This window comes from Phyllostomus discolor, chromosome 13, assembly GCF_004126475.2.
Source record: "Phyllostomus discolor isolate MPI-MPIP mPhyDis1 chromosome 13, mPhyDis1.pri.v3, whole genome shotgun sequence".
In the NCBI taxonomy this organism is placed as follows: Eukaryota; Metazoa; Chordata; class Mammalia; order Chiroptera; family Phyllostomidae; genus Phyllostomus; species Phyllostomus discolor.
In genome coordinates, this window is record NC_040915.2 from 17605151 (window position 1) to 17632960 (window position 27810).

Sequence of the window (27810 nt, forward strand, 5' to 3'; positions counted from 1 at the left end):
GGACATGGCAGTCACAGCTCGACAGGTAGCGCCAGCTTTCATGACGAAGAACAGAACAGTCCGTCAAGGGGAGATAGTGTTTGGAAGGGAAGGCTAATTTTAGATATCAGAACCACATTTCCGAAAACTCCATTTGCACATTCTATTTAGGAGTTGCATTCTTTTTTAAGCTTAAGTTGTTTTTAGAGGTTGGCAAGTTCGAGAGCCTGGTCCTTCATCATGGAGACCTCCAGCCGAGGACTAGATTTGAAAGCATCAGTCAACAAAGATTCAGGTGGTAGCTAAGTTCCCAACCCACCAGAGCTTTACAAGATATGGAGGAGCAACGTAAGCTAAGATAATGGGGTTTGGGACCCAGTCATTTGGGGTTTTGTCCCAGCTTTGTCCCTAGCTCTGTTTTCTTTGGCAAATGGCTAAAGAAACTTGGAAAAGTCATAACTCCTCCCTAAACCTGTTTTCTGTCAAATGGAGATCAGAATCTCCACCACATAGTTCTTGGCAGGAATAAATGGGATCATGCATGTACTGTTCTGATTGTGGTACTGGGTATGTTGCATGTTCAGTGAGTGGTAGCTATTACCAATACATAGATATGGAGGCACAATTCAAAAATAGAGAGTGTAATAAAGAGCTCTATCGTGCAGCAGAAGTGAGAGAGTGGAGCCACGAGGAGCTTTCGGTTGTCAGGAGAGCTTCACTGAGGAGAAAAAGGCTCTGAAAGATGATAGGTAGCATGGAGAAATGTTATGTGGACAGAAAAGCACCTGGGTTCTGGAACTCCATGTCCCTGAATTCAAATCCTGGCCCCACCATTTCTTGGCTGTGTGACCTTGGACCAAGTTAACTAACCCCTCTGAGACTTTCTCTCCTCATCTGAAGAATGGAAACGATAGTAGGCACTTCACAGGCATGTTGGGAAGATCAAGGGAGATAGGTAGACCAGATGCCCATGAGCAGAAGAGACCCTAGAATTGGTTGGTGTTGAAGAAGTTTGTAGGTATGGCAAAGACTTGAATGCAGGTAAGCAAGAGAAATGCTAACTATAAAAACAGAATCTTAGTAACTGCCATTCATTAGATGTATACTAAGTGCCAAGTACTGAGGTAATCCATAGAGGGACAGTTACAGGGTGGTCAAGAGCCCAGTGAGTCAGGTGACCGAATTCTTTCCCATGTCACCATGGGCAAGTCATTTAACCTCCCCAACCTTTAGTTCCCTTGCTTGTAAAATGCAGGTACTAATTATGTTTTCCTTGAGTGCTTCGGTGGGGATCAAATGAGATCATCTTCATAAAGTCACTAGCACAGTGCTCAGCATATAGAAAATGTGCTGTGCCCTGGCTGGTATGGCTCAGGGGATTGAGCACCAGCCTGCAAACCAAAGGGTCGCTGGTTTGACTCCCAGTCAGGACACATGCCTGGGTTGTGGGCCGGGTCCCTGGCTGGGGGTGTGCAAGAGGCAACCACACATTGAGGTTACTTTCCCTCTTCTTCTACCTCCGTTCCTCTCTCTCTAAAAATAAATAAAATCTTTTTTTAAAAAGAAAATGCTCTGGAAGGTTAGTTATCATTATTATCTTCATGCATTTTCTCCTTTGATCCTCACAACAACCCCATGAGTTAAGTTATTGTCCCCGATATAAATAGATGAAGCAGCTGCCGCTCAGAGAACCGATTGCTTCTCTGAGGTCACCATGAGGAAGCAGTGAGGCCCGCTCTGGAATCTCAGCTTCTTTGTGCTCCACACCTTTCAGATAAGCTGGTGAATGGCACCAGGGTTGATGCAATGTGACAGTTATTGTTAAATGCAACTTATGCCATAACCCTCACTTGTCTTTCCTCTGTGGCTGTCGCTGCTGTGGCCTCACCTCCTCACCTGTTGAAGATTTCCAGTTTAGGGCTCTCTGCGACCCTGTGTGCAGCCTGTGTGCCCACTGGTGCTGCCCCTCTTGGGGACTTGCAGCTTCACAAGGTTGGCAACGGGTTTATGGAATGCCCGTTCTGATTTGCAAATTGGACTGACACACACAGGCTTCCAGCTGGTTTCAGAAACAACCCCTCCTTCCTGGTGACAATTAACAGAAATTAAATGTCCCTGGCACTGTTTGTAATTCAGAAAATGCATGCGCTGATTAGTCAAACCACTGCTGGACATGTCATTATGACCAAGGGCCTCCTGGCCAACATCCTACCTCTCACTTCATCTCCAATTAAAGTAGCAGAATGTTTTCTTCCTGGGTAGAAATCAATGTCACCTCATTTGTTTTCATTTCACAAATATTGATTGAGCATCTACTGTGTGCCAGGTTTTGTTCCATGTGTTGGGACGCCTCAGTGAAAAATGGGAGGAAGGTCCCTGCCTTTGTGCAGAAGGGTAAACGATAAAGAATTAAACACAGAATTATTTCTCTGTGACAGATGCTACAAAGAAAACAAGGTCAGGGGACCCAGAATGGCGGGAGGTATGAGCTACATTAGGTAGGGTCACCAGGAAAGGGTTCCCCAAGGAGGTGACATTTGACCCAAGATTTGAAAACTAGGAAGGAACCAGACAGTGTGGCAAGGTGAACAGGAAAAAGCTCAACATGTCAAAGAAATTCATTTATTAATCAAACATTTTTTTACCATCCAGTAAATACCTGTTGCATGCGTAAGTGGCGGATGTATGAATCCTCTTTTCGCTGCCAGGAAGGGCCTTCTTAAGACGGATGAACGTGTGGGTGATGTCACAAGCATTTTGCTCCAATCCCATTCCCATCTCTAAAACAAGGGGCCTGGCTCGGGCAGCGGCTTTCCAGGGCTGCAGGATCTTAAGAACTCACCTTCTTACAAAGCAACTGGCCCTTACAGCTCTTTAAAGCAATGCCCACACAGCCAGTCAAAAGCAATCTGTCATTTTTTTCAGCAGTCAAACTGGCTGTTTGGAACTGCATAGACATGAAATGTCACCTCGTTTGTTATTATTAGGATATATTTATTTAATTTGCATGCCACTTATTCATTTGAAAATACTTGTTAGATGCTAGTTATGAATCTCTCTCCACTTCCTCCTCCTCCCCTTCCTTCTCTTTCTTCCTGCCCTATCCCTCTCCCTGCCTTCCCCCACCTTTCTCTGGCACAGAAGATTCCAGGCTATAGAATTGGAACACCTCAGTTGTAGTTGAAGTGTGACTCACTCTGTGACTTTGGGCAAGTCACTTCACCTCTCTGAGTCACGATTTTCTCATCTATAAAATGGGATTTAAAAATAAAGGCCATCCCACAACAGCCATATAAAGTAAATACTGAGACAGCATTATCCTCATTTTGTAGGTTAGAATGTAAAATTTTAAGAACTCAATTCAGGAAACTGAAACTTAGATTTTTAAGACAAAAGAAATTCTAGTAATGGGTATGGCAGGGAGCCACCTCAATAATCTGTATCCACCTAGAGGGTTTTCCATTAAGATAATTAAGAAGCAGGGTCAAAATAATTAGACTTAAAGAGGTCTCTTAATTCATAATAATACCCGTGAGCCAACAATTACACACCCTTGCTATGTGCCACACACTGTTCTATGCTCTTAGCTTACATTGACTGGTTTAAAAACCTCAACCACAACCATACAAAGCCAATATTGTTACTATCCCCATATTACAGATAGGGAAACTAAGGCCTAGAGCAATTAAATAATTTCCTCAGGGTCACACAGTTAAGAATTAGAGTTTGGGAATACAATCAGGCAATCTGACTCAAGTCTGCCCTGCTAACTACTTGCCACTTCATTTAAGATGGGACGGAGAGCTTTCCTGCAGACATCCGAGTTTTCTATTTCAAATAGACTTGTCTTCCGAGTGCTCAGGAAACAAAGAATTATTACCTGCCTAATCCGAAAGCCCCTGGCCAGTAGACCCGGCACTAACAAGGGCTGCTACTCAGCACTGCGCAATACCAGCCATAAGTAAATTCACACACTGATGGGATTTTCGGGGGCCCATTAAAATGTCAGTCGATCTCAGAGTTGAAGTTCTTTCTACATCATTTAGCACAACCTGGAAGGTCAGATTCATGTGCGGCCAGCCTTCCCGTGGCAGTTACTTCCTTATTACTTCCCTGCCTCTGCACTCACTCAGAAATGCTACATCACAATAAATGTAGTTAAAAGAGCAAACAAACCACACTTGACTCCCTTGGGATTCAGGCGTAGTAATCTCAAATAACCTTGCCTTCTGCCTCCAAGGGTCATTATTCCAGCTGCTAAAGCCAGGCTTGATCCACAGTTCAAAGCCGCCACTTCTGGGCTCATTGCAATTTTAATGGGCTGACCCACCTCCAAAGGCCTGTACCCAGCATCAGCACGGGCACCAGCTTAGGCACAGGGAAGAGAAGCAGGCTACATCTAACACAGGAGCCTTCCCTTTTAAGGACTCAAAGTCTCAAATAGCAGTATGAAACTCCTGTCCGCGTCTGGTGGTGTTCAGTGAAGACAGCATAGCTCCAAATCCTGTGTGACTTCTTGACGTGGGGGGTTGCGGGAGGCAGCCTAATAATCACAGACTTTGTGCTCAGGCCTGCTTCTCCCACTGAATGTAAAGCAGCCACCTGGTGCCTCTGCCAGCTCTTGCTCGCTGTCATGCTGAGTGGGACACGGCAGCCAGTGAGTCAGTTCCACGGGCACTTGCAAGCTCTGAGAGCACGGAGGAGCTCAGTCGTGATTCCAAATGCAGCTGCCTGCTTGACAGCTCAGGGCTCTTCCAGTGCCCCTGTTTCTGGAGCCATGGGTCACAATGCTGCCTTTGGCGACTGGGGGTTTGGGCAAGACTTCCCAAATTGATGTCTCCCGTGGCTGGCAAGATCTGACTGTCCCATGCCACCCCACCAAGAATGAGGCTGTGATCATCATTCAAGTTTCCCCAAAGATAAAACTGGCCTGTTGACTCAGCAAGAGCCTTTGGTAAGAAAAGAAATTAGGTTTCACACAAAAGAAGTTGGGCAGAAGATGGAAAACTCCCTCTCCTACTCATTTCCTGTTTTACTGGGGTTTCATAGGCACTCACTTGTGGAAAAACTCTTAGGTTGGGTCTTTTATTTTTTTAAAGTATTTTATTTATTTATTTTTAGAAAGGGAAGGGAGGGAGAAAGAGAGAGAGAAACATCAATGTAAGGTTGCTGGGGGCCGTGGCCTGCAACCCAAGTATGTGCCCCGACTAGGAATCAAACCTGAGATGCCTTGGTTCGCAGCATGTGCTCAATCCACTGAGCTATGCCAGCCAGGGCTAGGCTGAGTTTTTTAGATGGCAAGACTTTCTAAATGTTATTCAACCAATTTTCCATCATTTTAGGTTTCTCCTGTCCCGCTTCAGCATGGTCAGGTGGGGCTTTATGTACACTCAAAAGGGCCAAGAGCCAAGCACTAACAGCAAAGTCATAGGGAGCAGCCAACTCCAGCCTCTCAAACCACCTGCCCTCACCGGGGCTTGTGCACTCGAGGTGTTGGCTGCATCTGTGGCCAGGCTCAGCCTCCGAAAAAGGGGTCAGGGGCTGGACAGGAAGGGGAGGACATTGATTACATTGTCTGAGGGATGCTAGAGACGCAAGTTGAATTTGGTAATCAAAATTTGAGGCCTCAGAGCAATCCTGGGGGCTTGTGGATTTTAACTTTATTATTTTTGAAAGAATGTCAGATTTATGAAAATGTTGCTAAAAATAGTACAAAGAAGTCCTGTATACCCTCCAGCTAGGCTCCCCAGATATGAACATTTTACTGTCTTGATTCTCTCTTTCTTATATAGGTATATAAGAATTTTAAAGAAGTGGAGACTTCTCAGGATGCATTCACACACAAGAGATTCTGAATTCTTTTTCCCCTTCACAGACCCTGCCTTGGAAATCTTCCCAGGAGGAGCTAGCAACAACTGGGATATTGACAAGAACAAGTGACCAGATTGGATGGAAACTGCTTGATGGAGAGTTTATGGACCCTGTGATATTGCCTGGACATCAGGGATGGTATAGGGATACCAACAGGCTGGCCTCCAGGACAGAAGGATAATAGGAGAAAGAAGGAACATGTCTCCACCCACAGTATCAATGGGTGGTGGGCCAGGATAGAGAAACGAAAGTATGTCATGCGTTGTTTCAGGTTACTTCATTCTGTTGTCAAAGCCAAACTGGATCTTGCCAATTTCTCACACCTTGGCACCTAACTGACACATGAATGACTGGACATCAGATGCTTTTCAGCTCTGTGCCTGGCCTATCTCTCCAGCTCAGAATGAGAGCAGTCCAGGAGAGAGCAGAACGTTCTCTGCGCTGTTCAAGCCAGACAGGCCCATGCGCCTGCAGTGTCCCTGTCCTTCGCCCCTCCCCTGCCCAACTCCGACCTAGCATCCCATTCCCTCTGCCACATCCTCATCCTTTCCCATTCCAACTCCACTCTGTCACCTCCCACCCCACAACAACACCTTCAGATCCAGAGGGCTTCTGTTAGAACATCCTGGTCAAGGAAACAGGGACTTGGTACCTAAAGAATCTCAGATAAGAAAAATCCACAGTGTTACAGAGAGATGCCACAGACTGCAATGCTTACAGAGAGGCCATTTCAGGTCTAGAGATATAAAAATGCATTCTTTTTTATTCAGAAATAAACCATCTTAAAGGACAAGTCATTAGTAGATAGTCTACCCCTGGTTTTAAAAAAACTGTATAGTTGTAAATTATCTGTGCTAACACAGATAAATGCAATTCACAAGTACCCTGAGACTCTTTGAGCCATACATTTTGATCTTCTCCATGAACTTAAGACATCCATAAGGATTTCATTTTTAAAAGCACATGTGCTCTGATTGCCAAAGACAGTGACAAGAATGCAGCATCATTTGGGTCTGCTGGTTGTTTTCAAGTTCAAGATCATAATTTGGCAGTGAAGCATCCTCAGGCTTTCATCAGGCCTGCTTGTAAGCAGGAGCACCATCAGCCAAACCTTGAGCAGAGTAAGGATTCAATTTTGTGGTTACAGAAATGTTTTTCTTCTACGTGAAGCCAGCACCCATCCCTTCATGAGATGGGTAACTTAGACTTCTTAACCACACCCCTTTTTCGGTTAACCTTAGGGGAATGCGATAATAAGCAACAAGAAGCCCCAAAGTATTGGCTCTTCCTGCCAAGTGGTCCGTGAGAAAGCGGGAGGTATGAGGATACCACAGAAAGGATAATTCAGTGATGACATCTTCCCACACATGGTCAGTGACAGTGCTGCCAATTGTCAGTCATCCCTTTTCTCTGAACTGCTGGGACTAAAGTGTTGTTTCCATTTCCTCTGAGATGAATTCAGGTTTGGATGGCTCCTCATTAGCCTCAGCAACAATGAATATAGAGATGCTGCCTTCAGATCCTGGAAGCTACTTGTTGCTACCGTGACGCCTTCCAGCACACTATACATAGGTTTCAATGGCTTCATTTTTTTTCCAGGGTAAAGTCATTGAATGCCACAGTTGGAAGGAATTTTATTTTAATTGATGATATATGGACAGGTTAAGTAAAGGCAAGCCATCCAAATGAAAGCAAGTTCTAGAAACTGGGGGAAACAATACAACTTCTAATCCCCAGAAACCAGGACACCATCCTGGCTAATCACAGCCCTGTCTTTGAGCCCTCTTGCTCAGGCTTTCTTTTTACACTGACTCCCACGTCATATTTAAAGCAACTGGAAACCACCTCTCTTAGTTTTTTACTTGCTGGTTTTGAAGTGTCTGGGAAATTTCCAGGGTTTATGGTGGAAGGTTTCATGGAGAGTTAGCTTTTCCTCAGAACTTGTTTAACCAACCAACCAAATATTTTCTTAAAAACACAAAATGAAGATTCGGATTTCTTCCCAACCAAACCCTGAAGGTTAAGAAAAGCTCCCTCGTTTCCTAAAGTTTTCATATCTGGACTGTTGGTTCCAGCATATAGTTTCCAAATGGTCATGGGTCAAAAGGTGGAGGTGGCGGAGGTGGCAGCGGTGATGTCAGTAATGGAGGTGGTGGGCAGGAGGGCAAAGATAAGTTATAATGATCCAAATGAGGTCCGCCCAGAAGTTTACCCCAGAATAGTGTGCTAACCATGAAGTCTGAGTTTTATCTTCTGGGATTGTTGCTTCTTATTACTACATGTTGGGGCAGGGAGGAGAGTGTGTTGTTTAGGGAAAGAAAAAAAAAGAGAAAGAAAAAAAAAGAGGAAAAAGAAAATGAAAGGGGAGAAAAATTCCCTCCTCATTGGAAATATAAGAAAAAAGCTATAGACTCTTCTTGCGTCTCTGCTTGTTTTATTTTTAAGTACAGTGTTTTTAATAGACCAAAAAGAGAATCTTTGTGAGGAAATATTTGTGCGAATACTGCTTATAAAAAGAGTATAATATGTCAGTCGTTATGGACTATTGTATAAATAAATCTTAGATAATATAAAATATATAAACATATAAAAATTCATTTTATAGGGTAGTAGACACTTAAGGACTTCCAGGCTTTTCATATATTTGTTCCAAAAAAAATAGAGAGTTCCAGGCCTGTCACCTTATTTCTTAGACTATGCCCCTGTAGAGCCAAGAATTTTGCTGGGGTTTGTTTGTTGGGTTTCTGGTGTTGCAATTTGTCACGTGTATGAGTTACTTTGCCATGTCTGTTGTTGCATGTGTATTGGTGTCGTTTGCCCACATGGAATCATCAGAGATCCGTGTCACACACTGCATCTCGGAAAACCAAATGAAACTTTCTAGTGAGAAGAAAAACGCACAGAACATTGCCTTCACTCTTGGGTACCTCTCAGAGCTGGGCCGCTGACAGCTCGCTGTAAGTCTGAGGAAACGGGAAGTTTAACATCAGAGTTGTCTCTCGCTTCAATATTTGGTGTTGAATATCCTTTCTCCTGGGAAGGAGGCACATGCTTTGATTAAGTCCCTTTTATTCTTGGACTTGACATGTTCTAGAGGCAACCAGGAGTCACGGCCCTAAACCACCTTGCTTTTGGGACCTCTCTCCAGCGTCCGATTCCCAAGAAGTGTATCCCCGTGCTAATTCTCTGTGTTATGTTCTGTGATTCGTGATAGACTCAATGCTTTCAAAGCCCAGAGCTTTCTTTGTTCGGGTGTGTGGCTCTAATGAAATGTTAAGCGTGCTTTTTACCACCCAGGCTGATCAGAAGGAGGAGAGGGGAAAACAGGCGGGTGGCTCCCCTGCTGGAGAGGTCCACTTGCACCTCGTACATCAGCTGAGACACACGAGCCAGAAACTGGTGCGTGAAATGCCGTCTGTTCTCCACGCAGGGAAGTGTCGCTCCTGCGGACGTGGAGAGATTACTCAAGTCTCCTTTGCCAAAAATGCTTGTTGTTCCAGGCTGTAAGCTTGTGAAGCCTGATGTATGCTTTAGTAAGAAACAATAAAACAGGTTTATTTTCACGTAATGGAGCTGTCTCTCGGGCCTGGTTTTTTCAGTCACTGACTTGGAGGGGGGAGTACTTCGTCATAGACTAAACGTCAGCATTGAGCACTTAATTTTCCCAGAGAGCTTTGGTTCCTGGCAGCTGCTCTGGACGTGCAAAAGGGAGGCCTGGGAGAGCAGTCACTGGGTGTCAGAGGGGAACTGCTTAGTTCCCGTGGGGACGCCTGGGAGGAGGGGTGAGTGACAGACGCCCAGCCGGACTGAGTCTCCTCCACAGAGCAAACACCCGTCTGCACAACCCCAAGGATCCAAGAAGGTCTCCTGGCAAGGAGTCCTCTCTGCCTGCTTAGCGCAGACGTTAGGAGCACAGCCTCAAGACCCAGACCGCCTGTCCCTTACCTGCTGTGTGGCCTTGGGCAACTCACTTAACCTCTCTGTGCTTCAGGTGCATTTTCTGGAAAATGAAGATGTAAATAGAGAAAAAAAAAAAAGGATGTAATAGCACCTCCCTGCAGGGTGGATATTAAGGGTTAAATGTCTTAAAATATGGACAGTGTTTTGAACAGTGCTCGGCACATGTAAGCATTCAAGAGAATTGGTGTTTGTTGTTGCAATATTTGCTATATCCACCAGCCACCCATATTTTTAAAATTTTTTATTAAATTTATTGGGGTGACATTGGTTAATAAAATGATAGGTTTTAAGGGTACAATTCTATAATACACCCTGTATTACATTTTTATTTACTTAATATTCTTTCTTTAATCGACTTCATTTTCACTGAAACTTTAATTACAACTTTATATCTCAACTGTAAATGGAAAACCAGTATAACGTGCTGCGAATACCAGGCAGTGGTAGAATAGCTCATACACCCTGAGTCCTTGTGAGAGGGGACTCGAGAGTTGGAAAATTTTAGTTTAAGGTAAATAGTTATGACTAGTAAGTAGTGCATATGCTAAAGCTTTTGTTTCAGAAACCACAGATAAGGCCCATCCTGGCTCCTGAGAGAAACAGCTGACCTCCTGGGGCACTGCTAGAGATTACCGCCTGGGGACAAGTGGAGGCATCTGGGCCATTATATTCCAGGGAAAGACAAGACGACCACCCACTCCTGGGAACAGCTAACTGCCCAGGGAGAGAATACTGCAGTTTTTTAATCTAATTTTCCCTGGATTTCAAAACCCCTCACTGCACCTTGTTTATTCCTTGTTATAAAAACGTTGGCCTGGAAAGAAAATGTAAGATGGTCTGTTAGGGTATGAACCCGCCATATTCTCAGGTCACCGGCCATATGAATAAAGTGCCCATAGAGATTCAATCTCTCTCTGCTAACTGGGTTTGGTGGTGACAGGCAGCACAAGCTCCGGTGTCTTTTCCAGTTTTGCTTGCTATCTGCCAGGCACTGTGTCTTGACTGTTAGAATCCTCACAGCCCTATGAGGTTAGAACTACCATTTCACAGATGAAGAAACGGAGGCACAAAGAGATTAGCAAATGTGTCTATAATTACACCGTTAGTGTATGAACCAGACAGCTCAGCTTCAGAACCCAGGCTCCTCAGCGCTGTTCTGTGGGGTTGCCGTAACAAAAACCAGAGGATTCTATCCACCTGATAGATGGCGGGTGGGTGTATTAGTTTCCTAGGGCTGCTGCAACCACGTACCACAACAGAAACATGCTCTCACGGCTCTGGGGGTTAGAAGTCCAAAATCAACACCTTGGCAGGGCACACTCTCTCCACAACCTTGCCTCTTCCAGCTTCTGTAGCCCCAGGCCATCCTTGGCTTGTGACAGCCTCACTCCACTGCCTGACACAAGGGTCACACGGCTGCATTGGTGTCTCTGTGTCTCTTTTCTCCTCTTCCTGTAAGGACAGCAGCCCACCCTAATGACCTCATCTTAACTTAATTATGTCCACGACACCCTATTTCCAAATAAGGTCACATTCACAGATACCAGGAGTTAAGACTTCGCCATATCTTTGGGAAGGGGCTGGGAAGAGAAACGATTCAAGTCAACCAGAACTGTTGCCTACAGTTGCCTATTGAAGGTTTTGTTCCTGGGGCGGGAGACTTTCCAGGCGCATAGAGGCATCCGGATCAGCAGCCCCCTGAGGCTCTCTGTCCGTGCAGTCAGGACTCTAGGAGTCTACTGCTTCTGTGTTTTGGTGACACTTGGTGCCCAGTCCAGGTGCTAACTAATATTAACCACCTCCTGCCCCATGACTGGTGCTTTGGGGAAAGGGGGCTCAACAGGAGCAAGCCGCATGACAATTCATCCAGCTTCCCGCATATCCCTTGGGAAAGGATGGCAGTAGGAAGGTGGTGAAAGATGCAGGCTTCCAAAACTCCAGGCACAGCAAATGAACAAAGAACAGTCTTCAATGGGGGCATGAGTAAAGAAAGAACAACAATAAAGACAGTAGGAGCGGGGATCCTTTATTTTCATTTATTTCAGTGAAAACCTAATGAGAATGATCTCTCTACTAAGAGGGTTTTGAGATGAGGACAAGAGGGAGTGAGGAGTTCTGTCAAATAGAGGCGTCTTTCATTGAAGGGGCTGCAGAGAATACGTAGAGCTGGGAGGTTCTCATCTTGAGTTCCCGGGCCAGCTGACAGATGGAAAAGGGCCAACAGCAGTGCACAGCCAGCCAGTCCTCGCACAGTGTACCCTGTGGGGGAGAGCCAGTGTCTGTCCTGATGAGGTCACACAGGCTCATCTGCTACCCAGAGACTGCACAGGGACACCACTACCTGGTGGCACATCCATGTGCAGCGTCCAAGATGCACCAACGCCCCCAAGTCAGCACACAGGGACCGCACAGCTCCACTGGCTCACTGAAGTCCCAAGTGGCCCAGTGGCTAATCAGTCCTTGCAACTGCAAGACCTGCTCTCCAGGGTTTTGGTCCAGGCTTCGTACTTGAAACCACTGCTTTCTCTGGCAACATCTCTTTTTTTTTCCTCTTAGGACTTCATATTTATAATTATTTTATTTCTTTCTTTGAAATGGGTAATGAGTCCACATGGTCCAAAATTCCAACAAGAAGAAGGGACAGGAAGTAAAAAGTAAATTCCCCTAGAACAGGTGGCCCTGGCGACTCGGTTACCTGCCCAGGGGCACATAGTGGTGGCAGTTTGTTATCTGCGCTTCCAAATAAATTCTGTCTACACAAGTATATGCATATACAGGCTTTTATGAGAACAATTTCATATTTTTATGCTGCGTTCTTTTTTTCACTTAAAAACGTATTTTAGGGACCATTTCACATGAATATACAGATGTTTTTTTTTAACTGCCCACATCTTACTATGTGTGCTGTCTGGCCTAAGTGTCTCACTGTAACTCAGTCTCAGCTGAGCTGAGAAGTTGAAGGGTCCCCAGGGAGCCCGCAAAGTGAATTCTGCATGTGTCACATAGGCTGCATTTTAGGTCAGTCCATCCCAAGTATGTCTGCCAAATGTGATACAATTCTACCTGTCATCTTCTCCTGATGCAATGACAGAAACAGAAATGGCCCATTGGTCAGTGATCTGCATTATAATAAGTTCCCCTTGGAAATACCCTTCATAATGTGACATTTTGGTTAATATACATACTTCCTAGGAACAAATGAAATCAGAAATTTCTTCCCTTTCCTTTTCCAGAGTCTTCTACTAAGTGTTTTTTTTTAAATCCTCACCCAAGGATATGTTTTTATTGATTTGAGAGAGAGACAGAGACAGAGAGACAGAGAAACATCAATTGGTTACCTCCCATATGCACCCTGGACCGGGGGTCAAACCCACAACCTTCTGATGCACAGGACAATGCTTTAACCAACTGAGCCACCCAGCCAGGGCCCTCTAAGTGTATTTTAAGCATCTTACCCAGACTCTTTTTTTCTTCTTCTTCTTTTGAAAAGCACAGATTTGAAAGGTATCCAGGCTCACATAAACATTCAAACACACTTACCCATATTTTATATCTCTCTCTGGTGCCAACTCTCAGGGCAAAGGTCGACCCAGGCAGCAATGGCCAACAAAAGCACTCTCCATAATGCCTGGCGATGTCACACTCAAGACACATGGGACAAAACAGACCACAGAAACCTGTCAATAACCACATAAAAGAAAGCCAAAGTTCTCAGATGTGATGGGTGAAACTTCCCTGCTCAAAAAGCATTTACAACCCAGTGCCATCAATTTAACTCTGCACTGTCTCCTTACAATCAGGGACTGAGTATGAACAACCAATTCTCAAAACTCAGTGTATAAAAATTGCCATAGCTGAGCCATGGCAAAATTGTCTTTTGTTGAACACTGGCAAAGCTGAACCTGATACAGTTCTTTTGGTATTCCCTATGGCAATTGTTTTTTCCACTGAAGAGAAAGTATTAAATAATTATTTCCAGTTGAACCCCAGCTGTTGCTTCCATTATGTTTATCTCTCTAATTTCAATATTTAATATAGACACGGTATATGATACTTTTGAATAACAGGTATCTTGTTCTTTAAATGGGGTTGAAAGAGACACTGATTCTGCCTGCTATTTTTATCAGGACTTTATTCTATTTCTCAGGCAGGAGGCTACTCAAATTTTTGTTAGTTTAACAGAGCCACTGACATCTGCCACTTTTAATCTGTAACCTACTGGAAGCTTGCTTCTTTGAATATCAACAACTGGAAACAGTTTGTCATTTATTCATTTATTCGTTCATCGTTAACTACTGATACCGTTTCCTACACATTCTACATGAACCATCTAACACAGAAGTTGTTTTAAGTATGTTTTGGGTCAGAGACCTGTTTCAGAATATGTTGATAGCTATGAACTCACCCCTCAAGGGAAAATAGAAATACATGCACACGGACATGCAAAATTGTGCACCCAGTTCCATGGGGATCAGGATCCACTGAACACTGTCCATGGGCCTCAGGGTAAGATCCCCTGATATACAGTTAGAGGTTACGTCACCTCCCATTAGGAGAGATGGCAACCTTGATGAATACAAATAATTGGGACTATAAAACAGGGGGGAAAGCTCATCATAACCTTTAAAATGTTTCCAATAAATACATTATTTATGTACAAGAACATGCAGAGGTCATAAGGGTCCAGTTAGTTGAGTCTAATGATCATACTCAACCACGTAACCAAACGTGTGGAACGTTGTCCCACCCTGGCGAGTGCCTCTGTGCTCCTTCCCAGGTGAGCCCCCCCTTTCACCCAGCCCAGGGGCATCCACTCTGCCACTTCCCAGTCCCATAGAGAAGCTTTGCCTCTTCTTGGACTTTGCACAAATGGCACTGTGTTCACTTTCGTCATTTTCTTTTGTTCAACATCCTGTTTCTTGAGAATCATCTATGTTGTTATATGAAGCTGTAGTTTATTCTTTTTATTGTTGAAGAGTACTCCAACATAGGAATAGTCCACCAATAGTTTGTCCATTCTCCGGTTGATCATTCCAGTTTTTGCTGTTGTGAATCAGTACTACGAATATGCACATTCGAGTCTTTATGTGGACATGTCACTTGGGTGGATGCCCCGAAGTGGAATTGCCAGGGTCAGGGGACAGTTTGTGTTTAACTCCATGAGAAACTGACAAACAGTTCTCCCAGGTATTTGTACCACTTAACACTCCCACCGGCAACGTCTGAGAGTTCATGGTTCCACATCCTCGCTAACATTTGCTATTGTCAGTCTGTCTTATTTTAGCCATTCTAATGAGTGTGAAATGGTAGGGATCGAAGCCTTTTACTGCACCAGGCACAAAGGCTCGAGTGCCATGTCACTGGCACACTAGAAGAACTTCCTGTCAGAGGCCTGTCATTGCTGGCCTGCCAAGTCCCACTCCCAAGGTCAGTGATCAACAAGAAAAAGTTAGGAATGCTGCTGTGTCTCAGAGCCTCCAAGGGACACCCCAGGACTCTGGCCTTCTTCACTGTCACATAGCGGGTGAGGTGGCAGGCACACCAAGAACATGAGGACTGGGGCAGTTAGGGGACGGTGACAAGGAGCAGCCTATCTTCAAGGAGCATCAATTGCATCCATTCGGACGTTTTAAGATAATCACCAAATCACACACTGCAGGGATCACAAGGCTGAAAACAAACTCTGCCGTCAGTCTTGCCTTAGTCTGGCATGTTTCTCTCCACATTTTTTTTAAATCATTATTCCCAGTGAAACCAGCAAGCCCTGCCCAGCACTGACAACTAGTGGAAACAGTTCAGAGGAAGAAAACAGCCCAGTAAACTTACAACAAGCTCACAGTGGTCATACAATATGCAACCTTGAATTGGGGACTTTGATATCACAGCACATAAAAATCAATCAAATCTCATTTTATGCATGAGTTACGAAATAGTGTAACAATCCCTGCAAATAAAAAATTAATCAAACACTGCAGCTAAGTGAATAATAAATTGAGTTTACATAATTGCTTGAGCCACACCACTTTGGCAAACAGAAATGTTCACCATCCTCAATAAGTATATTAAAAGAAATTATTGTTTTGTGCATTGGAACTCCTGGACCTCATTTCTATGATTTGTATGCCTTTTTAAAAAACACATGTTGTTATTTTTATTTTTCATCCTTTTCAATATATAACCATGTTATCAAAGAATTCATAAAGAGGTGGTACTAGCCCTGACCAGGTAGCTCGGATGGTTAAAGCATCACCCCAATGAACCAAGGTTGTGGGTTTGATCCCTGGTCAGGGCACATACAAGAAACAACCAATGAATGCATGGATAAGTGGAACAACAAACTGATCTCTCTCTCTCTCACCTTCCTCCCTTTCTCTCTCTCTCAAAAATCAATAAATCAATTTTTTTAAAAGAGGTGATACTAGATGCTAAAAGAAACACACCTAATCCAATTAACTTGAGACAGAAATCAGATACAACAAATACTATGAAAGCTAAACTTTTATAATAGCTAATGTTCATACAAATTTTCCCCTGTGCCAAGCCCTGCTAAAAATTCTTTGCATTAACTCATGTAATTCTCACAACAATCCTATAAAACAGATCTTCCTATTATACCCATTTTACAGATGAGCAACCTGATACCCAGAGGATTAAGTAATTTGCCCAAGTTCATACATTTATTAGGAAGGGGCAGAGGTCAGATGTGAACTCAGGTAGTCTGGCCCCAAAGTATTAATGGCTACAGATAACCCATATGTCCATACATCCTCATGCTTTGTGTATTTATCTAGTGTGTCACAATGGTTATGGGTTTGTGTGCTCCAAGACACTATCCTCACTACCACTACTTTATACTTATTCCTGTGTGATGGCCTTAAATCATACAACTTCTTTAGGGAAGATCTTTGCTGCTCTATATGACATGGGTGTACAATGGTACAAACACAGCCTGCTCACACTGCAAGACAAATGCACAAGAGTAGGATGATGATGTCCTTTGTCTTAAAGAGTCTCTGGGAGAAAATTTTGCTACATATATCACAGGCCAAGACTAAGTATCAAGAATATACAAGGAACTCCTACAAACTGATATATAAAGGATTAAACAAAGAAGAAAATGGGCATAGGACATGAACAGGTAATTCACCAAAGCATACCAATGGCCAATATCAAACATGAAAAATTGCTCAGTGCTGTTAATAACCAGGAAAATGCAGATTAAGACCATCAGAAATCATTTTTTAGCCATAAGAACAGCAAAAAGATTTTTAGGATCAGATGCTGTGGGGAACGATGGTCCTCTGTGCACTGATGGAAGCAGGAGTTAGCACAGCCACTCTGGAAGGCGACTTGGCTGAACCCAGTAAACTTTTAAACCTTCTAGGAGCCAGCAATTCCACTTACCAGTATTTACCGGGGAGTAATGCCCACACATGCTCACAAAGAGGCAGGGACAAGAATATCCACTGCAGCATTAAAATTTAAAACAACTTAAATGTACATTAATAGACGAAGGTGTAACTAAACCATGATGGTGTAAATCATACCATAATTAAGAATGCAATGAAAGATCAAGTAAGTACAAACAGAGTTAAATCTCTCAGACGTATTTTGAGCTACATAAAATTGTGTGATGATATTACAGCGTAATACCATTTATGTTTTGTTTAAAGAGTTAAGGTGCTTAGGCTCAAAAGGGATTTGAGCCAGGAATTCAGCCTCTTCCATTCAAAGGCCTGGTGATTACATAAGCTCCCACAGCCTAAATGTTCCTGGGCTGTTCTCTGAGACAAGCTCCACTCTCAGGCATGGGATGCGGTTCATTAGTCACCCTTCCAACTCATTGGGAAGCTGAAATAAAATGAAGCAGCCTACACAAAACCAGAGTGTGGAGCCCAGAGAGCAAACATAGAAAAGGTGGGTAGAAACTGCAGCAGGCACATTTCAGATCAATTGCTACAAAAAGGCAGAACCATCTGACAGTAAGAGTTGCTCCAAATAGGAATGGGGCACACTCATGCACTGTGGGTGGGAGTGGAAATTAGTACAACTTACAAATGCAAAGTCACTTGGCAACATCTAGCAAGATTTTAAATGCTACATTTAAGTGTACAAGTAGCAATAGTTAGCCAACAGATAAAGTCACACACAGGCAAAATGGCATCGCTATGAGGATATTCACAGAGCATTGGTTTGAATAGCAAAGCGTCTGGAAACCACATATAGGTCCACAATGGGGATTTCTGAATAAATTATGGTGCATTCATACTGTACGGTGGAATCTCTGCAGCAATTTAAAATATTAGCTTCAGCAGTGCTGATAGGGCCTGATTACCTAGATGAACATTTATAAAACAAATGTGCAGAACGGTGTGTTTACAATTCTACTATTTGTGTAAATTATATACACACACACACGTGACATAAAAGAATCTGAAAGGATAAATACCAAAACGCTAACAATGTTGATTTCTGACAGCTGAGATTACAGGATCCTGCATTTTTCTTATATAGTCTTTTGTATTTTTCTTTTTTTACAATGATTATATAATACTTTTATAATAAGAGATTAATTTATTTTCTTTTGAGTTTTTGTATTCCTTCACAAGCATGTAGATTCCGTCTGGACTCAAGTAAGAGGGGTTGGCTCTGGGGAGAACGGGGTAGAGAGAAGGCAACGATGGAGAAGCTCTTATACCAAAGGGGTCCTTCTGACTTTTGCATCATATGCATGGTCACCCGTTCAAAATCCTCCCTCTCTGGACACGTGCAGAAAGCCAAGGCTGTCGGGTGCTGCCACGCGTGCTGCAGAGGGGACTTGGAAAAGCAGCTGAGAGGCCAAGCCAACTGACCCCCATATTCATTCCTTCTAACTCCGAGGCCTTTTGGTTCTTTCAGTGAAGTGTGAGAAAGAAAGAAAGAAGCAAGTGAGAACACAGGTTAAAATTCATGCACGAAATGGAACACCCCCTACGAGTCTCCTGCAGGGGGCCCAGCGCTCTGCTGGGCGTCAGAGCTGTGAGCCAGACAGCAGTGGTCCCTGCTTTCAGAGACAGCACGATTTACCCAGATTCAGGTGAATCCCAGCCTGAGGCCTTTTCAGGCTTCCCTCCTCTTCCAGAAAACCGAAGAAAATCCTGACCTGCCTCCTCTGCCCACCTGGGCATCCCAGGGTGCCTAGTCCACACCAAGCCCTTTGCTGCCTGCTGCTCACAATGCCCTCCCTTCCACAGGAAGGCTGAGGGGCTGACTCGTTCCCTCCCGTCTTTCAGACAGCAGGTTAAGTTGGTTCCTCAGAGAGGCCATCCTTTACCCCAAACCCTGTAATTGCCTCTCATAACACCCTGTTTATTTCCTTAATTACACTTACCACAATTGCAATTATTGTGTTAATTGATTTATTTGCTTATTGTCTCCCTCCTGTAAGGAAACTCCTCTGTCCCATTCACTGTTGTTTCGGTAATGTCTATCACAGGTCTATGCACAGGTAGGAGCTCAGTAAATGTTGGATGAATTGCAAATCAATATTGACTACACCTTCCACGTAAACCTTCTCTGGGGCAACATCACAAACATTCCCAAAGCCTTTTACCCACAGTGCCATGCAGCAGCCACGTATTTCAGCTCGGCTTCATCTTCACATCTGAGCTTTCAGCATCCACATCTTCAAGGGGAGCGGAAGCCTCTGTCTGCTAATCCCAGTGCAGTGCGCATTCAGATAAAAGCGCAGAGGTGGGGAGAGGGAGGCAGTTCAAAAATATAATTATGATAAAATGAAGAAGCAAAATGTCAAAAAGAAATGGGAATCATCTCTGTTCATAATGTGCCCTCCGCTTAATGGATGACAAATTACAGCAATAATTCTCAAGATTTAATGGAAAAGTGTCCCAGGGTTGGAAACGGACATGGAACAAAGTCATGGCAAAAAGCTCTCCTTTTGTACCTGAATTTGTCACAACTGTTTTCACAGTGATTGGCTGGACATGAAATTTTGTGGGTGAAGTAGCCCTTTTGAGCAAGGACAGAAAGTCAGCCAGGACTCAGGGCACACATGCGGCAGGGGCGTCCTCGGGGGCATGGCACAGACAAGCGGGTAAAGGGAGATGGCCTTTCTATTTCCTGCTGAGACAATTAGCTTGGAGAAACGAGCAGTCAGAAAAGAGGAGCCCATCCAGGGAACAACAATGAGGACACAGAACATTCAAGATCATTGTGCTGTATATCCATGGACTGCCCTTCAGGATCAGGCCCAGTTGTAAAGAATATCGTCCATGTTTCTTCACATGTCCTTCCTCCTCTCCTCCCCCCTAGAATGGGCTACCAAACAGACCAGCAAGGACTCCTTGGGAAACCGACACGGAAGGTAATTCCGCCGCACTGATGGGGGTGGGGAGCAGAGCCAAGCAGGGGCACAGAGCGGGTGGGGAGGGGTGGTCCTATCCTTGCCCGACTCCCTGGATACGCTTGGGAATGAGTGGAACTCACTCTGCAGCTGCTAGTCTGTCTCCTGGCTCTACTCTTTGCTCTCAACGTGCTGCTGAATAATAAAACTGTAAAATAATAATAACAGTAGCACCAAAGATTCACCCAGTGCATTCTTGTATATACACAGTGGAACCTCAGTTCTCAAACTTAATTCATTCCGGAAGGCTGTCTGAGAACCAATTTGTTCAAAAATCGAATCTCCTTTGACTGATCATAGAGGTATCGGCATGAAAGTGTTGCTGGGGAGAGAACAGAACAACTGAGGTACTTTTTGCCATGAACAACTTGGTCAAGAACTGAATTATTTGAGATGGGAGATGTTTGAGGACCGAGGTTTGACAGCACCCTGACAGAAAAACTTAGGAAATTATCCCTTACAATTGTGGACAATATTGATAGAACTCTCATTCAAAGTGCCCTGGCCTGGCCAGGTAGCAGCACGTGACCTAAGCTAGGCAAATCAGGCTCCATCTGCTGAAATATCGACCCTCAGACAGGAAAGCAAAAAAAAAAAAAAAAAAAATGTCTGGAGCTGACCAGACTCTCAGCTATAGCACCCGATAATGCTTATACATCTTGCCCCTTCTGAGCTTAGTTTCCAGTTGATTGTTTGATTCTGTGAGTTATCCCATAGCCTTCTAATGAAACCCAGCATTTGCCCAGATGTTAGTTTCCTAGGGCCACCAGAGCAAAATACCAGAAACTGGGCATTGCAAAACAAGAGAAATGACCCTGTCACAGGCAAATTCTGGAGAACCCTGCAGGCTGGAAGTCTGAAATCAGAGAGTTGGCAGGGCTGGTTCCTCCAGAAGCTCGGAGGGAAGAGTGTGTTCCACGCCTTGCTCCAAGACTTTGGTGGTTTCTGGTAACCGTTAGCATTCCTTGGCTTATAGATGCATTGCTCCAGTCTCTGCTGCTACCTTCGCAGGGCCTTCTTTCCTGTTGTTTGTGTCCAGCTGCCCCTCTTCTGAGAAGAACACAAGCCATGGAATTAGGGCCCACCCTAATCCACTATTACCTCTTTTTAACTTGACTGGATTGCAAAACCTCTTTTTCAACCTAAGGTCACATTCAGAGGTTCCAGGTGGACATGGACTTTGAGGGGACACTGTTCAACCCAGTACAACATGTGACCAGAAGAACTCCGATCCAGTGACAATCCAAACCACTGAGAAGAGTGGGTTCTATACTTTGTCTGCTTTATCCCAACAACAACCCTCAAGGTGGGTTCCTTCATTGTCCTCATTTTAGAGAATTTGTTTGAGATCAAAGGACCAGAAAAAGGCAGTTAAGATTCAAAGCAAAGTCTGTATCCGATACAAACATGTTCTCCCAATCACTGCATTGTATTCCAGGCTGTGCCCTACTGGGAAATGCACTGATGGCTCTCCAACCCCCAGCCACAAGCTACAAAAGGAAAATGGTTCACATCCCATCTGGGGCTCGGTCTTCTCATGTCTACATGGCTGTCCTGCCTTCTCTTTACCTCAATGCTACATGATAACCAGAGTCAGAAAGTCTGGACAAAAACCAGGAAGACTCCTGAAAGAATCAGAAAACCGCCTTAATTGTCTGCTCAGACATCCACACGGTTAGCAGTGGCAGGAAGAAACCAGCTGAGCTCTGGGTCAGACAGGCAAAGAGAGGTGGGTGGGGTCTGGGGCTGGGCAGCCTCTTCTCTGGAGGCCCAGGCAGTGAAGGCGTGAAGTTGGAAGATCAGAGCACCAAGAAGTGTCAGGGCTTTTCCCTGTGCAAGAGTCTTGGTTGAACAAGGACCTAGATCATGTCAACGGTCCAGCACTCTCTCCCTGAGCTACCCTGTAGACTTTGGGACAAATTCAGGTCTTCCCAGAGCCTGCAAAGAGAGGGGAGAGCCATATTCTTCAAAAATATTAGATCCAGGATCTGTTGATTTTGAACTGAAGAGACTGTCCTTCATCTTTCAAAGGGAACCTCCCAATCTCATACACTCACACACACACACACACACACACACTCACACACTCACACACACACACTCCAAGAAAAATTCAGTGATCGAATTGCTCTCCAGGGCAAGAGCATCAGGTCCTGGAAGCAGAGACTGACAGGTGGCACCAGAGGTGGGTCAGAATGTCCTAAGGTAAAAATAGAATCAATGAGCTTTGAACCTTAATCCCAGGGGAAAATCATGTAGCTAGAGGATGGTGTTGTTGGTATCTCTAAGCCACTCTCTGCAAAGGTTTCGATCAAGGGGGCTTCTTCTGTTACGTTTCTTACAGTTATAAGAGCACCACATATTCCTTATAGAAATAATAGAGAGAAAAGTCAAAATTTTAAAAAATTACTCATTAGCCTACCATCTGGAGGCACCGGCTGAAAGCATTTGTGTTTGTATCCTTCCAGATACTTTTCTAAGTATTTCCCTTCGAAATGGTGTCTAAGGTACACAGCCTTGCAATCTGTTTCTTTAACTTAAAAATGTATCTAAAATATCTTTCCATCCCATTAAATGTTATTTGACAACATGAGTTTTCATGGCTGCGTGATAATTCACTGTATGAGGTCCTCACTGAATGTTTAAGTTGTCCAGATTGTTGTTATAATAACCAATGCTGTGAAATTTCATGTTGCTGCTAAATCTTTGCATGTGATTTATTTCCTTAGACTCAACATCTGAAAATGTAATTACCAGGTCAACAGCTATGTGACACCTGAGGCTCTTTTTATACGTATTACTAAACCATCCACCAGGAAGGTTTTACTATTTTGTGCATCTTTACCAAAAGTGTACTTTGCCATTTAAAAAATCTTTAAGTCACCACCTGTTCTATAAAAGCATCCACATCTCTGAAAGGCAAGATTTTTCCTGCCAAGAAGTACATTTGAGTCAGAAGAGGATTAGTTCAGTTATTCTGAAACCATTTAATTTCTGCCCTTGTGCCTGAGGTTGCTTTTCCACCCACTGATGTCTTGGGGAAGAAAATAGTAAAAGAAAACTTCAGTGAATGAATAGGAAAGACGTACAGATTCTCCTGTCTCTGCAGATACTGAAGAGGCCGGTGCTCCAGTCCCCGCAGGTTGCAGGGACAGTCACTGTGATTGCTGCTCTGCCTCCGGTGCCCCGGGTGGGCTGCTTCACCACAGCCTGGGCTGGTGCATGGCCCCTGGAGTCAAGGATGGTGATTAATTAGGAAACAAAGAAGATAGTTCAGAGGGCAGCTGATAGCCAAGGCAGAGGCATACACAGGAGGCAGAGACCCGATGATACCAAGCCCCAGTGGACCTCACTACCTCCCTCCCTCCCCGTTCATACCTTCTCTGTGTGCCCCATCTCTATTAATGGCTTTACTGTTCCAAATCCTGTCCTTCCAACTCAGTGTCCAGTCTATATCTTCAGTGTTTCTTGGTGCTTTGTAATAGTTCACCAATGTGGAAGCAAGAGACCTCAGTTCAAACCCAGCATGCCACTTGATGGAGGAGGCAGACTGGGAGGGAAGAGGCTGCTTGCAACACCAGAGTCTAAAGTGCCAGTGACACAAGGGCTGGGGAGGCATGGGGGGCAAACAGCTGGAGATGCTGCGCCAGAGGGGCTAGGGTCCGGGGCTACCTGTCTGGAAGCTGAAAATGCCACCGTGGAACACGCCCAGCCCTTAATTATCTACTGGGCACTTGAGACTATGCAGAGGGGCCTGACAAGGTTTCTAAGAGTCTACAAAAGTGAGATCTGGAAAAAAGTCTTGGCTCAAAAATAGAAAAACTGCAGAAATATTTTTATTACATTTGGAAACAACTTATAATTCTCTCATTAAAAAAAAAATCCCAAGCATGAATGTCTGCTGGCAAGCAGATGCCAATCATAAATAACTCAGATAATTTCAAAAGCAAAATTACATAAATCCTTTCACTTACTGTACAGCAAAGAAAACATGTGGATATAAGGTACAGTATATTTTAGTATATTTGTTGTAATGTGGGCAAGGACCTACCTCTGTGGACTGAACCGTGTCCCCCAGATCCATGCGCTGAACCTGACCCCCAATGGGACTGTACTGGGGCTATGTGGGGGTGGTAAATGCAGACGGAGTGGGGTTCTGGTCCAGTGGGATGAGCATGCAATGAGAGGCTGCAAGCCAGGACGGAGTCCCCCCCCGGCTGTGCTGGCATTCTGATCCTGCACTTCCAGACTCCAGAGCCGTGAGAAAATAAGTTCCCATTCCTCAAGCCATTTCCATTCTATGATATTTTGCTATGGCAGCCCAAGCCAACTAAGAAACTATAAGGATGTCAAACTGGCCCTGAAGAAAACCACCTTTCTACACCTCGTATTCCCTCTATTTCCATGTAAGCTCCATGAGGTTGGGGCACAGGCCACTTCTCCCCGTAGCCCCAAGTCCAGCCACTACCTCGAAGCTAGTGGGTGCATAGATTTGCTGAGCTGGATCAAGCTGAATGTACATGTCTCTTCCATTATATTCGAGTCCTCCTCAAATGTGGCTCTAAGTTACGTGCCTGTCACTGTGTTTCATTCCCTAGGAAAGGCATGACTGTTGGGTATGATGGATGAAATAAAAGCAGAGAACCCTAAAATCCTCCTGCACCCCTGCACACAGTCTGAGGATTTGCCTCTCAATGTGACAGTGCCTACTGGTCGGTGCTCCCGTCATTATATTAAAAGCTTCCCGTGATCTCCAATATTTAGTCAAGGAGTTTCTTAGTGCTGAGCCCCTGGATTCACTCTTCCCCTGAAATAAACCATGTACGGTGTGCAGCCCGAGAAGAGAATGTTCCGCTGCTGGCTCACTCCGCATCGTGTGTGTGTCGCCTTCTGGTATGGCGAGGCGGTCTGTCCCCTATCTATTCCAAGTCAAGTAACTGAGAGGGTAGCTTTTCCTCAGTGAAAAGAAAAGTTTTGGGGGGAGTGTTTTACCTAATTTTGAACTCAAGAAGTACATTATTGAGCTTCTTTCCTTTATACCTTGATTCTTTGGTGATTTTTATATTACAGTGTTTGAATTAACAAGATTGGCTACAACATTTCAGCTCAAGATTACAGCTCACAGGTCATAAAGAAAATAACAAGCACAGCTACCCTTCACTGAGCACCTTCTATGTACGAGGGACTCGGTAGTGCCTTGAAGAACCGAGTAATTACTCAGGGATCATACTAGAGTAGCTGTTGTAGCTTCCTGCACAGCTTTTAGCTCCATTATCCCAGACAATGTTGCACTGCCATTTGATTTCAAAAGGGTAGAAATTACTGGCAGCCATCAGAAATAGGCTCACTTGATCAGGGTTCAACACTTTAAGAATCAAGAGACAGCATTTCACCCAAGCCAGCCCTTCTCTTTTGGTGAGCCAAGCAAGGCCAGAAGGAACTAATCAGTTGCCCCCTTTTGAAGTTCACATGGGAAATGATAGCAACTACTTTCTTCCCAAGCCCAGCTATCTTTTCTTGGCTCCTTATAAGAAACTGATTCAATCTTCCAACCAAAAGGCAAAAGCTGGGGGTTGGGCGGGGTGGGGGGGGCGGGAATCACCCTACTACTCCCTACCTCACATTGGAAATAAACTGTCGTTCCTCTTCAGATGCTATGAGTGAGAGCGACAGAGGTGAGTGTATATTGAGTAAGCAGACATCCTCAGGTAACTTCGAGAAGTCATTTCCAAACCAGTTCATAGTGATAGGTTTTCTTGTCACTCGGGCTATCCTTTTCCCTTTGACTGTAAGCTGACTGATCCCAAATGGGGGTTCGACGCAAACTGAAACAGTCTCCTAAAGAATGCTGCCTTGATATTCTAGAACCTGAGGTCACAGCAGTGCAAATGACAGGCATCTTATTTCTTTAATGACAGGTGCACACCTGTCCATCTCACTAATCTGAAGGGAGATACTGTTGAAGGTATAGTTTTAAGGGGTTTTGTGTTTTTTTTAAACTTACCTTTGGGGGACAATCCCTTTGCTTTGAGAGATAGCTCGAGTGTAAGCATTTATCAAGCAAAGTGCCACTGGACCTTCCTCAGGGGACTCAAAAGGCCACAGGTTTCTGCCATGCGGCGTAGCTGAGAAGCAGCAGGGGCTTCTCACCCCGGGACTGCTGGTCCAGGTCAGCAGGACGAGCCCCACAGCCTGGAAGCTGGGACGGGAAGGTCCTTCAGCCCAGGTAGTGCACTGGATTCCCCTCACGAAAAATGGTCTTCTAAAGTCTGAACTATGCTAGCTTGTCCGAAGCCTCTAGGGCTTTTTAGAACTTCTAGAAACCTCTACTCTAGGACTTCACTGAGCATGCCCGGGAAGCGGTGTGCTTGTGGCTTTCCTACCCAGCCCCAAGGGAGTCTAGTGACCAGGAGCAGGGATGGGCGGTGGCTGCCTGCCCGCTGCTCTGAGTCTTCAGTGTCTCAGGAGGCTGAGGAGTGTGTCTCTAGGACATGCCTTGTGGAGCTGTGAACCCCCAAAACACTTGGAGATGTCTAGAGACCCCAAAAATTAAAATGGAATTGCACATTGAGGGGAGGGGTCTGAAGTCATAAGTCAATGTTCTATTAAAGGGACAGCGGGAGAAAACTGCCAACTATTACTATGCAGTCTTGGCATGACTCACGAGTGATTGCTTAGGGTTCCGAACTACCTGGGCAGGATTGTCAACAAAAAACTATACAATTCCTCCAAGTCAGGTTCTTCAGACATTGCTTCTTAATCACCTTTGCTCACTGGGCTCTAAGCTACTCTTGCCGCCTTCTTAACCGTAACAACGTGTCCTACGTGAAGGATGCCATGTTTCCTCAGCTTCCCACTCTGGTCCAAGTGCTTAATGGTGTTCAAGACACAATAAGCACTCAACAGGGTGTCGAATAGTGTGGCATACAGGAAAATCCAAGTTTATAAGAACAAAAATTAAGAGGTAATTACTTGCTTGGCAAAAAAGATTTACAATAAGATTCCTTTGAAGAGTGAACAATCATTGTCCATGACAGCTGATTCCCACATTGTACCATTTCACTTGTGCCCAACTTTTCTAATCAAACATCTATTGTATGAAGTGACTAATCCGCGTACCACACAGCTCCTTCACCTAAAAATAAAACTGAAAACGAAGAAATGCTTTTTTTATAGAAGGATGACAACTATTGATGAAAAAGAAATGACAGTGTTAGAAACTGACCATTTTGTATAGCCCCCAACGTACCTTCTTCGGGAAAGGAGCTCCAAGGGGTACCAAACCGTAAGGTAAAACCTGAGAACAGAACGTTCCCAAGGTGCCAGGTTTCTAGTTTTAAAAGAAATAATGCATCTTACCTCCGGAAATACCTTAAAATGTATCTTTGCCATGGAAAGTTCTGAAAGTGTTGTTTTAAAGTATCTTTACAGCCCTGGCTGGTGTGGCTCAGTGGACTGAGTGCCAGCCTGGGAGCCAAAGGTCACTGGTTCGATTCCCAGTCAGGGCACATGCCTGGGTTGCGGGCCAGGTTATCAGTAGGGATCGTGTGAGAAACAATCACATATGGATGTTTCTCTCCCTCTCTTCCCCTCTAAGA

General features: G+C 44.5%; 2 protein-coding genes across 3 annotated transcripts in view; one reads left to right on the forward strand and one right to left on the reverse strand.

Annotated features, from left to right (window-relative positions):
* SH3RF2 (SH3 domain containing ring finger 2) overlaps window positions 1-9418 on the forward strand; it is a 121445-nt gene extending 112027 nt beyond the window's left edge. For both annotated transcript variants that reach the window (XM_028528502.2, XM_036014722.1), the window contains one exon: window positions 5855-9418. The gene's annotated coding sequence lies outside the window, so the exon portion shown is untranslated. The remainder of the gene's footprint in view (window positions 1-5854) is intronic.
* A 1259-nt stretch (window positions 9419-10677) lies between these two features.
* PLAC8L1 (PLAC8 like 1) lies at window positions 10678-27627 on the reverse strand. The gene is made up of 4 exons (XM_028528951.2): window positions 25830-27627; window positions 23302-23441; window positions 13351-13487; window positions 10678-12069 (listed from the first exon to the last, which is right to left on the reverse strand). Exons 1-4 carry the CDS (start codon window positions 25952-25954, stop codon window positions 11929-11931), a joined length of 543 nt encoding a protein of 180 aa, XP_028384752.1. The 5' UTR covers window positions 25955-27627; the 3' UTR covers window positions 10678-11928.
* Window positions 27628-27810: the final 183 nt, after the last annotated feature.